The sequence below is a fragment of the Tasmannia lanceolata genome, unplaced genomic scaffold (assembly GCF_043159265.1).
Source record: "Tasmannia lanceolata isolate RefF3 unplaced genomic scaffold, GAP_Taslan_0.1 ptg000012l, whole genome shotgun sequence".
Classification (NCBI taxonomy): Eukaryota; Viridiplantae; Streptophyta; class Magnoliopsida; order Canellales; family Winteraceae; genus Tasmannia; species Tasmannia lanceolata.
The window spans coordinates 34,408,514-34,422,669 of record NW_027518689.1 but is presented as its reverse complement, the minus strand read 5'-3'; the positions used below and the strand labels follow the sequence as shown (position 1 = coordinate 34,422,669).

General features: G+C 38.6%; 1 protein-coding gene across 2 annotated transcripts; it reads right to left on the bottom strand.

The window, feature by feature from the left end:
* Positions 1-2,553: 2,553 nt before the first annotated feature.
* On the bottom strand, positions 2,554-13,103 carry LOC143887239 (putative cinnamyl alcohol dehydrogenase 1). Of its 2 annotated transcripts, XM_077391350.1 has the most exons (8): positions 13,002-13,103; positions 12,654-12,677; positions 6,765-6,866; positions 4,744-4,857; positions 4,381-4,609; positions 3,946-4,233; positions 3,036-3,186; positions 2,554-2,950 (listed from the first exon to the last, which is right to left on the bottom strand). In XM_077391350.1, the coding sequence occupies exons 3-8, from the start codon at positions 6,851-6,853 to the stop codon at positions 2,754-2,756; spliced, it is 1,068 nt and encodes a 355-aa protein (XP_077247465.1). In that variant the 5' UTR covers positions 6,854-6,866; positions 12,654-12,677; positions 13,002-13,103; the 3' UTR covers positions 2,554-2,753. The 2 variants fall into 2 exon arrangements, with proteins under 2 accessions (XP_077247465.1, XP_077247464.1); XM_077391349.1 differs by lacking the exons at positions 12,654-12,677; positions 13,002-13,103 and adding an exon at positions 11,310-11,401.
* Between the last annotated feature and the right edge of the window lie 1,053 nt (positions 13,104-14,156).

Here is a 14,156-nt window from a genome sequence, read left to right as displayed (position 1 = left end):
TCTCAGAAAGGCATTTCACTGCTGGCTGTTGCATGTGAGAGCAGCCACACAGGCTCATTTTTCAATAGATTTTGTCTCATTCATTTAATTCATGTGAGGTGGCTGCTTTCGCATGCAACAGCCAGCCGCAAAATGCCTTTTGTGATGGTTTCTAGCAAATCCCTTGCGTCTATGTAGATATTCTTTGAATATGGTGAGCTGAAACTATAGAATTTTGAGGCAAGGTTTCAGGTTTCGATTTCGGAACGATTTCAGTCATGATGGAAATGGAAGCATATTGGTTTGAGGAGGGTTTTTGTGTGATATTCTTATAGTTTCATCTATATATTAAATATAGGATTTGCTATTAATGAGTTATTCTTTTCATAAAAGTAACATAGTAAACTTTTTGTTGTGCTGCTTTTATAATTGATTATATGGCTTAGTGATAAAGAGGGTAAATTTTCCTTTTGGCCTATGCTTTGGTAAATTGACAGTAGAGTAACAGTTATGGTGTAAGAAAATGTAATCTAAAGTCAGATTTAACATCATTGTTACTGTTGACAGTTGTTACTTTGGGGTTTGGCCTAAGCCTCAATTATATTTCCATTCTTCCTAGTTATATTTATCTGCAATATGGCAATGGGATTGGTTTTTTGTGTGGACTTTAGATGTAATAAGGCCTCTCACCTTTTGGAATAGGTTTTCATGTGTTAACATTTTCCTAATCTAAAAGTTGATTCGCTTAGAGTGTGTGGTTTTTGAGCTATGTCAGTTCAGATTCTTTCTTTCTGTAATTCATACTTTTTAAAGGAATGTTATGTCGCCTACTTTTCTGGTCGTTCGAGCCCCTCCAATCGTTGATGTTGTGTTTTGAAGTATTTCTTGAAGTGCCAAAATGTTTGGTCACACAAACTCAAGTGGAAGAAGGGGAGATGCCCCCCTTTTTAAAAAATTTCATTTATTTTCTGTTTTTCTTCAAGTTTAGCAACCATGATTTTCCCCCCCAAAGAATGGTATCTTACCCAATGGTGAAGGGAGAGACATGAGAGAGACTGAGCGAGGAGAGGAGGGAAAATGTTGAAAAACAAGGGGGGAAAACTCCTCTCAAAATATATAAATTTAAGGCTCTTAATTCTGAGAAATTATATGGATCAAATATCAAGTATACATGCCTGAAGCTCATATATTTTGCATGAGTTGTCGTCCTTCAATAGAGTTGCTTATTGTTTAACGCATTTAATAAATATATAGAAATTTCATCAAATAACATGAGCGAGTGAAGAGGGCGAGCCTTTTCGCAATGGTAAGGTTGCTCTATTGTCACCTGGTGGTCACTGGTTCGAGTCACGGAAACAGCCTCTCTGCAAAGCAGCGGTAAGGCTGTGTACATTTAGCCCTCCCCAGTGGCGGAGTCTCGGCCCAGCCCTGTTTTTTTTAGCAGATTTTGTCTCATTTGTTTTATTCATTTGAGGTGGAAGAGATATCTGGTGGAATGACTCCACTTTGCTCTCAGAATTCAACCCAAATTACCATAAATTTTCACATGAGTGTTGGAAATAAAAGAAACGGGCTGAACGGTCAGTGTTGAACAATAAAATTTTCTGTTTCTCCTAAGGAAATGTTATCAGCACTACTGTATTTTGATGAGGGCACTCCGCACTTTGTTAAAAGTATGGTATGGCCCCCACCAAAAGATTATCCAAACCATCCATTAGATGGGCCACAGCCTAAATTAGGTTGATCCTAACCCTCTGATCTGAATGTTAGAGGTTTGATCCTAACCCTCTATAGATCGGAGGGATAGGATCAACCTGTGTAATTAATTTTTGGGGCACAACCTATTTAGGCTGTAGCCCATCTAATGGACGGTTTGGATCATCTTATGGTACGGGCCATACCATACTTTTAATAAAGTGAGGAGTGCCCTCATCAAAATACAGCAGTGCTGATAACATTTCCCTTGTTTTATTCTCCAAAACGGAAAAAAGTGCCCAAGCACTACCTAGAAATGTAAAATAATTTACCCGTAATATCAATGTCCATATGTAGACTCTATATCAATGCCAAGCACTGCAGAGAAATGTTGTACCCCACCCATTTAGGTGATATAAACCATTCATTTATTTGTCCTAGCCAATAGATAGGTCATAGCCCCAAAACCATCCCATATTGATTTGGTTAAGCCTCTACATTGTTGTTTTTTTAGCACTCCAAGCTGTTAATTTTATACCCATTATAACAAAGAGTTAAGATTTCCCTATGATGAAAGTTTTTTGGCACAGCCAATAAATCATATGAATGATTTCGTATTTCCAGCCAATATATAATTACCGTATTTAATAGGCTTCTGTATTTTGTATATGCAATTGCAATTATAGTTACAAAATTCTCTGAATAATTGAAAAATCCCTGAAATAACACCTCCGCTGCAGTACTTGCACCCCCCCCTTATAACGTGATTTGACATAAAGTTGCCCACTTTTCGGGTCAAATCAGGTTATAAGGGAGGTGTGCAAGTACTGCAGGGGGGTGAAAATATCATCACCCGTAAGCATAATTTAAAATTTAAAAATTCCCTAATAATCAGAAACCTCTTGTATATTTCTAATTAAATACAAGTCTGACAAACAGTCCCTTATTCTCTCATACATTATTTGTAATTCTAGTGAGAAACTCAAAATTATTGATAGGGTCATCAATGCACATGATATGACCCACAAAAGCCTGAGGAGCAAAGATGGCATGAGGAGAGTGCTTCATCCTGTATTGTATCACTTGAGAGAATTTTCAATATCAATCACAAAGCGATAATTCACATCTCTGTTTATTAGCCTTTCAAGTGCTTCATTTATGTACTGAATTTCAATGACTTCAATATTCGGGTATATCTTATGGGCCGCACAGAACTCTATCATTTCTTGCGTGTCTTTAGTACCACCTGTTGCACTTCCAGAAATGGTTTTCATACCTGCAATGATTATTATGATAACAAATGGTAAGTCAAATAACAGTAGCTCTTTCTGTTTTGAAAGAAGAGAGACAGATGGAGGTACCAAAAATTAGGCTTGCAGGACTGAGTCTAATTTCACTTGGGAATCCGACTAAGACTAGAACCCCAGTAGTCTTTAGTAGGGACATGTATGGATCAAATGGGTGATCTCCGGATGCACTGTCGATTATAAAGTCTAGGGATTTCGCCGATTCCTGCATAAGATTTAAAAATATGGTGGCATCACAGCAAAAGCCAGCAGTGGTTAAAAGATTAGACCCTTTTCGTTTTAGATTTTGAGAATCGATTTTGGGTCCAAAACTGATTATTCGGCTCAACATTGCATTTGATTTTGCATCCAATAGTCAGTTAGGGAGTCAAATTTTTTGTAATCAGATTCTAACATCTAAAAGAACAGGGCCATATAAATATATGATGATTGAAATGGCTAGAAAATCCATGATTCTCGTATAGATGACAAATCTATGTAAAACGATGCTCTTGATGTAGTTGGGAAGGAAAAACAAAACTTAATGTAAAATGTGACGAAATTGTTGAATCCCCACTGTTTTTTGCAAGAAACATTGGAATACCAACAGGAATTGATGGCATTGTTGATTACAGAAGAATAAGAGGTGCAGGCTATGTTAAGAATATGGTATATTGGTAATATTCTTTGAAATTCTAGATGAAGGACTCACATATCAACATTGATGAAAGCTATAGAATTTCTTGATGAAAACAAGGACAAAACCATAAAAAGGATAAAGGAAAATCTAAACCAAATTCTTATTTAAAACGCTAAACATCGATGAAAGCTAAATGGATCTTGAAAACGCAGCGACTAAGCTGTCGTTCTCGAGGATGTTCCAAAATGCAACTGTAAAAAGTAAGGGGTAGTCCACTTCAGACATCTCAATATTTCAGAAGTGTAAACCAGATTAAAACATGAAAGAAAGATATGTGAATATTACCTCCATCTGCTTTTTGTCAGACGAGATCACAAATTTATCTGCTCCAAGTAGTTTTAGGGCTTCCTCTTTCTTGGACTCGCTTGTGCTCAAAACTGTAACATTTAAACCAAAGGCCTTCCCAAACTTCACAGCCATGTGACCTAGACCACCAAGACCAATCATCCCGAGAGATTTTCCAGGTTGGTTCATCTTATGGCGCATCATGGGACTATACACTGTAATTCCCGCGCACAACAATGGTGCTGCCGAAGCTAATGGGTACCCAACAGGTATTCTAAAGCAGTACCTGTGGATTCAAAACATATACCAATTTTTCAGTGTAGTTCTCCTAGCAGAAGCGAAACACTGATACAATGTCTTTGGGAGTAGAAATTCAAGTATATTAAACATAGAAAATGAATGAAAACTTAGGTCAATAATAGAAATGACTTGGCTCTCATGAGCTACAATGTAACTGGAATATCCCCCTTTGGTGATTGTTCCATCGACGTCAAGGCCGTTGAAAGTGCGGGTGGTCCTCTTAACACAAGCAACTTCAAGTCGATCATTACAATACTCACAATCTCTACATGAGCCTACGTATGTTCCAACACCAACTGGGTCTCCAACTTTAAAGCGTGTAACATTGGAGCCGATTTCTTGGACAATACCAACAATCTCATGACTACAGAAAACACCATATATAGACATGAATAAATGAGTTTATTGAAGAATAAAAATTAATAAAAATATAACGACCAAATTATTTGAGAAATTTAAGTTAAACACTCCAGGGTGTGTTAGTTCCAGGAAATATACCCAGGTACCAATGGGTACATCGAGTCTCCAAGTTGATTCCTTGTCCAGATAACATCGGCATAACATACTCCACAGTGAGTTATTTTCAATGAAACATCATCGCATCCAACAACCCTGTATGATTTTTCTCACACAAGTTAGTTGAGAATCATGAAAGGCATTGTGGTTTCTTTTAACCCCAATACTATCATTCAATAGTTACGAACAGATAGACATCGAAAACTACTTAAAAGCGCCCCTGTATCATCCTTCTGCTAAATTTTATAAACTAATGCACATTGTGATACTTTGCAAAGCCCTTTCAAATTACAAAGCTTGTAGGCATGTAGCCAACTAAAGGATCATGATCTCCAACTAGCAATAGGATTATGTAGACGAATCTAAAGAAACTCTTTTCCATTAGTTCTACAAGTAGATTCAGGAGCAGGGAGATGGCATTTAAATGATAAGTGAAGTTTGGAGAGAGATTTTGGAAGTCCTGTGAAGCATCAGTTCAGATTCTTCAAAAGTAAGAAAACAATACAAAAGTAACATTAATATTTCATACTAAATGGTAGAAACTAATATTTCTAATGAATATATATATATATATATATATATATATATATATATATATTTAGAGAGAGAGAGAGAGAGAGAGAGAGAGAGAGAGAAAACTGTTGGTGAGTTTAAGCGCACTGTTTTTTTGGTGCGCTTAAGTTGTTATAACGCCTCCCATTGGTGCGCTTAAGCGGGACCCAAACATTTAAACGAATGGGAGGCGTTATAACAACTTAAGCGCATCAAAAAAATGGTGAGCTTAAGTGCACCAACAGTTTTCTCATATATATAATGGATTTTTCATGATAAATAAGCATAAAAAAATTATGAATTAGAATAGGTTGGTAAGGAAAAACAAAAAATTAAGACAGGAACAAGACCAGAACCATGCAACCAATCCCTATAAGTCAGATAAAAAACAAAAAAAACAATACTAGATTATTGAAGAAGACTCCTAAACAGACAAAACTTTTAACACTTGATGGACACTCATCTACCTGTTTTTAACACATGGATCTAATAGTGTAGGGGGTGGCACCAATTGAGGAGAAGATGAGAGAGCACCGCTTAAGATGGTTTGGGCATTATACTAACGTATGCCTTTGGATGCTCCAGTGAGAAGAGGTGACTCGTGCCAAGTTGATGGAGTAAAAAGAGGAAGGGGCAGACCGAAAACAACTTGGGTAGAAACACTGAGGAAAGACTCGATGGCTAGGAACATAACAGAGAAAATGACCTTGGATAGGAGAGAATGGAAGAAAATGATCCATGTAGACGAACCCAGCTAGTGTAAGGATTAGACTTAGTCAATTTGAGCCGGGTAGACTCTTTCACCTTCTTCATGAGAATTTTCTAAAGGATTCATTAGCCGACCCCAACTAGTTTGGCACAAAGGCTTAGTTGAGTTGAGTTGATCTAATAGTGCAGGGGCCAGCGAATAAAAGAAGCAAGCCACCCATCCTGATTTATAAAAAAAAACAGCTAACCGGAATGGGGAAACCAAATGAGGAGGGAATCCATTAGGGATAAAAAAATACAAGGAGTTACATTGGAGAAAAGGAAAGACAGATAATTCCTGCTCCACAAAGTAATGAGCATGAACAGTTTTCATAACAAAGAATGATTAGAAAACAGCATTATATGAATCATTTTGTGAGCTTGAGTTCACATAGCTTATATGAGCTAGAGTGCCACAATCAGATGGGTCCCACATATTTTGGGGTGATCTAAAGCATTCCTTTGGAAGGCCTTTACATAGATAGGGTGTGTACCAAAAATCAGGTCCATAGGATCATCCTAACCCATCCATAGATAATGACTCTGCCGCAAAGTAACTCAGGAGTGCCTAGACATTAGCTCAGCCTTATACGGGTTCCACTTAACAAGTATAGCTCTTATCACCATTTGCTCAGCTATACAAAATATCCATCAAATGGAAAATTACAATACAACTATACAACTAAATATGTTAGTTTACATACCTGCGGCTGAATCTATATGGTGATAGAATTCCAGATGGATCTCTCGCAGCCCATCCTAGGCAATTCTTATTTGCACTATCTGTATTCATTGTTATCCCAACGCTGGCCATGAAAACAGTCAATGCAAAGGTTAGTGAAGAGGCTACATGGTTTGGATATGCCAAATTTTACATTAATAATTTGATTATTTTCGAATTTTGCAAGCTTTCATACTATCAGGTAAACTATATGAAGAACATACCATTTAAGCATCTGCTACATCTTATATACTGTAAATATCATTACAGTTAGTTAATTTTCTTGCTTATTATTGAGAACACATACGGCAGAAAGATAGAAAGCTTTATGCATATACATGTCATTGATAACTTCATCTGCAACTTCTTTCTTGTTCTCAGATTTGAAAACTTCTTATGTGTGGTTGTTTATTAGAAAGCAGCTCAAATTCATAAGATCAAGAATTTTGAATAAGAGGTTAACTTCTAGACGTAAACATTTAGTTTTACAAAAAAAAAAAAAACATTGGATTCTTTTTCTATCATATACAGAAAATCCAACATACTACTATGAACATCAATGACTTGACAACTCTTTAGTGGAATAATCAGAACTATCGCTGAAAAATCTGACCTGCGAGCAAAACTTGAGAATCAAATTAATTAGGAAGCAAAGGTTAACATGTTAAGGGTCGTTTGGATGTAAACAAAAATACAATTTGGTTGCAATTCGGACCGTTTAAGTTCATGTTATGTGTGACAATCTAAAAAGGCCCCGATATCCAAAAACAGAGACCTTTCAGCTCAAAGCATCACAGATACAATGCTAATTCAAAAGTTGATATCCAGAAAATGCGTAAATACAGACATACGTAAACTGCCTGTACAATGAAATAGTTAAAGCCCTAGCAAACACTAATTCATCCAATCTGAAAATTTTTCTATGCTTCATCCAATATTAGACCTCTCAGCTCAGAACATCTCAGATTCAGTGTCAGGAGAAATCTGAAGAACCTTAATTTCATCAATGTGAAGAACCCAATTGAGATTCGATAGGAATGTTGTTAGCTGAGATGGCTATGAGTTGGGGCCATTGGGATGAGGGGTTTATATCCGTTGGGTCAAATGTCGCCAGCGTGGTCGCTCAATGCGAGTGGTATGTGTGATTTGTGGTGAATATGAGGGCGTGCCATTTTTAGCAAACAATTTGAAATTCAATTCGAGGGGTAGACGACAGAGTTTTCTATCCCCTGGGATTGGATTTCAGGCGATTGAGAAGAAGAGGGGAACACAACTTATTCCTTGGGCTCTAATGCCTTTCTCGGACAAAAAGGACTTTTCTAGAACAAGGCAATACCAAATTGGATTGTTGACGCACGCAAAATGTGAACGACTCATGCTAACAAAGCAACAAAAACACACGCCAGTGCAAGGCATAGGGAAGATGAATCCATTTGGTCACGTCTTTAATTCTTTAGGACAAACTACAGGTACTAAATGCTAAGATAAACAACTCTCGACTGCTGAGTCAGTGATACAAAATCACCGGTTTTATTCCGTTCATGGAGTAGGGTCCTTGGCCCTTTTAAGTGGGATTCGTTTTCTGTCTATATATACGGTTTGTATGAAAGAGAGGGTTTTGAAGAAGGGAAAATGTAGAGAAGAGGAGTGAAAGCTAGGAAAGAAAAGAGGGGTTTTCTCTTGGGCTCTAGAAGGGGCATTTTTGGTGAAGCAAAAGCAAGGTTATTCTTCTACTCTAAGGTTGAAGAGAAAGCTAGGGCAAGAAAAGAAGGGTAGCAAGGTTCTTCTTCTATTCAAGGTTGAAAAGAAAGTTTGTGGCAAAAAGAAGGGTTTTCTCTTGGGCTCTTAGAAGGCTTTTGTGTTGAAGAATACATGGGTTTTCCTCCTCTTCTTGTTTACTCAAGGTGTATTCTTCTTCTATTCTTCTTCTCCATTGGATTTTCTCTATTGTAGTATAAACAAGTTGGAGAATTTTCCAACCATTTCTCGAATGACGGGTTTTTTCCTTGTACTTGGTGTAGAGACTTTGAGGTTAGTTTGTGGCTACATAGAAGGTTGGAGAGGAGGGTTTTCCGATGGATTTTACCGGTAGAGGTAATATTTTACTATTTCGTTCTAAATAGTAGCTTGTATTTTGCCTTGTCCGTGAAGTAGCCCACTGTGATGAACCACGTATATTCCCGTCTTCTTGTGATTGTTTCTTTTGCTTCTATTTGGTGGTTGTGGTTTGTTGGTATATATTTCCTCTATTTTGTTGTGTAAGATCTTGGATTTTTCGTCCGTTTGCCGGCGGTAGATTGGCTGGTGGGTTTTGGCCGCTACAACTCGTATCAGAGCTTCTGGGTTTTGCACACAAGGTGTTTTGGAATTTGCTTGAAAGAAGCAAGTTTTAGAAAATGACTAGCCACACATTTAAGGTGGAGCTTTTTGATGGGAAGACAAATTTTGAATTATGGCAGACAAACGTATTTATTTGTTGAAAGTGAGAATCAAAGAGAATTTGGTGGACATGCTTACTTAAACAGTTCAAGGAGAAAAGTTGGATTGGAGTTAATCTTCTCTCGACTTCAAGAAGGAAGGCTCGACATGCCGGTGATTATGGATCAAGGTGGAGATTGTTGAGTCAGTGATAAAAAATCACCGGTTATATTTCGTTCTTAGAGTGGGGTCCCACTTGGTCCTTTTAAGTGGGATGTGTTTTCTCTCTCTATATATAGTTTGTATATGAAAGAGAGGGTTTTGAAGAAGGGAAAATGTAGGGAACAGAGGAGAGCAATAGGGCAAGAAAAGAGAGGTTTTCTCTTGGGCTCTAGGAGGGCTTTTATGGTGAAGCAAAAGCAAGGTTCTTCTTTTACTCAAGGTTGAAGAGAGAGCTAGGGCAAGAAAAGAGGGATTTTCTCTTAGGCTCTGTTCACTTGTTTTCCCGGGAAAGGAAAAGAAAAGGTTTTCCGGGAATCTGATGTGGCATTAGGAAAAGAAATCCAGGGAAACTGTGTAGGAAAAGGTTTCCCGCGCTGGTTCACGTGCGCATGAACTGTGCAGGAAACCTTTTCCTGAGAAACTGCTTGCCCACCTTTTTCACTAGTTTTCCCGGGAAAGCAAATCCGACCAAAATAGTGAGATTTGGTTTCCCACACTTGTGAGAAAAGAGACATTTCCACATCATTTTTGGCAATTTCCATGTCATTGTTTGACATTTTCCACCTAGGCTTGTTACTTTCTCAGGAAAGCAAGTGAACACCAGAATTCTGTCTTGTCAAGGAAAAAAGAGGCTAATTTCCAGGGATTTGCTTTCCGGGGAACGCAAGTGAGCAGAGCCTTAGGCTCTAGGAGGGCTTCTGTGGTGAAGCAAAAGCAATGTTGTTTTTCTATTCAAGGTTGAAAAGAAAGTTTGTGGCAAAAAGATGGGGTTTCTCTTGGGCTATTGGACGGCTTTGTGGTGAAGCAAAAATGGTTTTTCCTCCTCTCCTTGTTTACTCAGGTGTATTCTTCTTCCATTCTTCTTCTCCATTGGATTTTCTCTATTGTGGCACAAGCATTGTGTTAGAGAATTTTCCAACTGTTTCTCAAATGAGGGTTTATTCCTTGTACTCAGTGTAGACTTCGAGGTTATTTTGTGGATACATAGAAGATTGGAGAGGCCCCATCAAAACGGAAGGCAAATTTGTGGGACCCATTGCGGGTTTGAGTGGAGTTGGTGGGACCCACCCTAAACAGAACATGGTGTAAAAAAGGTGGGCCCCACCCTATTCATGGATTTATAAAGATGGTATAAAATGGTGGGCCCCAACATATACATGGGTTTGCGTAGTAGACCTGGCAAACAGGAGGGTCGGGTTTGACTCGGCCCGTACGGGTCCGAGTCAAACGGGCTACGTCAAAATGACCCGAAAACGTTTACGAGTCACTAAGCTTGGACCCGCACCAGGCCCGTACAGACCGGGTCGACCCGCGGGTCACCCGGATTTTTGACATATTTTTTAAGATTTTTTTTGTTTGTATAGGGATTTGCTAGCGACCTTCGCCAACCATTTATCTTGACTGTTTGAGAGATTTGTCTTATTGTCGAGGTGGTGCAAACTGCAAAGATTCGCAGAAGTACGATTTGTGAAAAGGTGGCTAGCAATAAATAATAGCAATAAATAATGAGAAATAATATGATGCCCGACCGTGAGAATGTAAAGGGTGGGTAGAGACAAAACTTGCTGCCTTGGTTTTTGAACCAAGGAAAAGTCGGAAAAAGGGCTTTCTCTTGGATTAAAAATTAAGGGAGAGATGGTTTTCTCTCTCCACCCTTTATAATCTCAAGGTCGGGCATCATATCAGTTCTCATAAATAATAATCATGGGTACTAAGTTTTAAATGAGAAATTACGGATTACGGATAGATGGAAGCAAAGTAGAAAAATTACGAAAAAAAAAACCGAAAGAATGTTCTAAAATATGACAATTACGGAAAAAACTACATAGAAGAAGCAAAAATTATGACAATTACGGAAAAAAAGGTCAAAACGGTGCCAAAATAAAACCTTCTGCACTTCTCTACGGGCACCCTCGGGTTAATTTCAAACGGGTCACCAACCACTGATTGGTGACCCGGACCCATAATTTAAAGGCGGGCCGGGTGGACCCGCAGGTCCGGGTCACTTTTTGTCTGCCCTGCCATATCAAAACATGAGTTGTAAAATGGTGGGCCTCCACTGATGCTATGCATGAGTGTAGTTGTAAAATGATGGCCCCCGCCTTGCTATGCACAGTAGAAAAAAAATTCCAAAACGGATGACAAAGGAAAGAAACACGCTTAGATTAGATGCATACACAAGTTTTCCAGTGGATTTTACTAGTGAAAGTAACATTATATTATTTTGGTTTTACATAGTAGCTTGTGTTCTGCATTTTCCGTGAAGTAGCCCATTGTGTTCATCACATGCATATTCTTGACTTCATGTGATTGTCTGTTTTTGCTTCCCTTTGGTGGTTATGGTTTGTTGGTATGTGTTTTCTACATCTTGTTTGTGTAAGATCTTAGATTTTTCCGTGTATTTGCCTCGAGAAGATTGATCAGTGTCATTTGCGGTGGGTTTTGGCCGCTACATCGACTACTGAAGGAAAAAGATAAAATTCTAAGACATGTTTGATGTTTGGCAGCGGGACCTCTTCCTTTGAGGCAGCCATTCCTTTTTATAGCTTTTTTTACCTGTAAGTTCTCACCACTGTCCCACGTTCTTTGAGAGGGAACTTGCAATAACCACCTACTTCAGCTTCACACTCTTACACATTCCCTTATTCAAGGATACCTTCTGTCTCCACCTTATGGAAAACAATAGCTGGTGCATTACTTCTTTGACTCCAATGAACTTGTCACCAATCAGTAGCTTGGTCTCGCGTGACCGATTTCAATTTCAAAAAATGGGTGTAAACAATATCACATTGACACCATGTAGGACGGACCCAGATGAAGGTTTTCATCGCCTTCTCATTGAGAAGCTTCTAATTTAACTAAGGAATGAAGAGCAGGGTATGAATTTTTGGGAGATACAATACAAGACTTCAGATGTTACCAATACACACAAGAGATTCAAGAAATGATAAGTAAGGGATAGATTATTGGCAGAGTTAAGTATTGAGACGTTAGCAATACAAGGAAGAGATTCATGTATGTACTTTATAGTATTTTCGAAATCATAGAAGGATCAAAAGAGATTTAGACAATTCCAGGCTAACAAATGTAAAACTAGAAGAAAAAAAACAGTAAGAGATAGATAAAACAAAACCAAATGGATGTGGGTGTGTGATGATCATCAGATGATGACAGTAGAAAAATGGAAAGACGATAATAAAAGATGAAATCTCTCTACTAATAAGAATTTTACCAGTACTGATTGCCTTTGATTTAGCTCACAGTGTGTGATGGGGTCCGGACTCAGCACTGATGGGTCCGAACTTAGCACTGATGAGGTCCGAACTCAGCAACCACTTGTGCTAAGGTGAGGGATCTGAAAATCAAAACCCTAAGCTTTTGCTTTGACATTGCTCCGCACTCCTGCTCATACTGACTTGAGTGTCGAAGCGCCCGTCCGGAGCACCACTCCGGGTTGGTCCTCTGACCCTTTATCTTCTTGTATGTGCCCTTGTACAGCGCAGGACTCCACCAGCCCTTCAGCTGTGGTGTGTCAGATCAGCCTCTCCGGCTCTACCATAACCTGTTACCAATTTTAGACCTAACAGTGTGAGTATTCTCTATGCTAGATTTCAGGATTCTCGTTTTATAGGCAAAATTTGTATTCAACTTGTTTCTGATTGTGTTACAATATTGGGCTACCATCACCGTACACGAGGAAGGCAGGATACATTTCTGACCCTCCATTGAACCAGTCATCTCTGCTTTGAATTGGCCACCATTTGTATACTCAGACGTTTGGATTTTTTGCTGCTAGATATGCAATCTAAAGTTCAGCCCATCAAATGGACGGTTCAGATCAGTCAACGGTGAGGTTCTCAATAGTCGATATGACTAGCCAACAATCCATATTAAATGGAAGGGTAAAGGTTTCATTTAGTAGGCTACTTTACAAATGACATTTGCAATGAGCTCAGCACATTGACAATCTTGGACCCTTCATGTACGAAGTGCACGTTGGTGATCATGGAATAAGTCCTATTTGCCCCACATAGATGGAGTCATATATCACCAAGGTCCTATTATATATTAGGAGATTTGCTAGACACAGGCTCATTTTTTAGTTTAATTTATGGAAAAAGTGTTAGAAAAATGCAAAGTTTTGGTTAAATTGTCAAGTAAGGGTACGTTCTTTTTATTTGTGAAATAGGGGCTGTCAGTGCTTTTAGAAATCCCAAAGGACAAGAATACCCTCCCTATCCCTATGTACTTATTACCTTCTCACATACCACCTTCTTCTTCCTCAAGACTTTTCTAACGTGGAAAACTCCATGGAAGGGTTTTGAAGGTTGCCATTTACAACAGGGTTTGGTAATCATGAGGGAGAGGGAGAGAGAGAGAGAGTCAGACTTCCGAGTCGAACTCTTGGAACAGGGTTTGGTAATCATGAAGGTTGCCATTTACAACAGGGTTTGGTAATCCATTTTCTTTGCATTTTTTTATTCTAAAACATCAAAATCAAGCTTCAATTTATAGTTGCCTGCATGACACTAAGATCACAATGTATATCCTTATTATCCTTCGAATTTTTACTCAATTTGAAAATAAAAATCTTTGGAATTATCCCTATTCTACTGGCTTCCGTCGGAAGTCCGAACAAAACTTCGGACTTCCAAATGGAAGTCAGTATACATAACTAAAATATTGGTTACATTCGGAAGTCCGAAGGTTTGTTCGGACTTCCGAGTCGGACTTC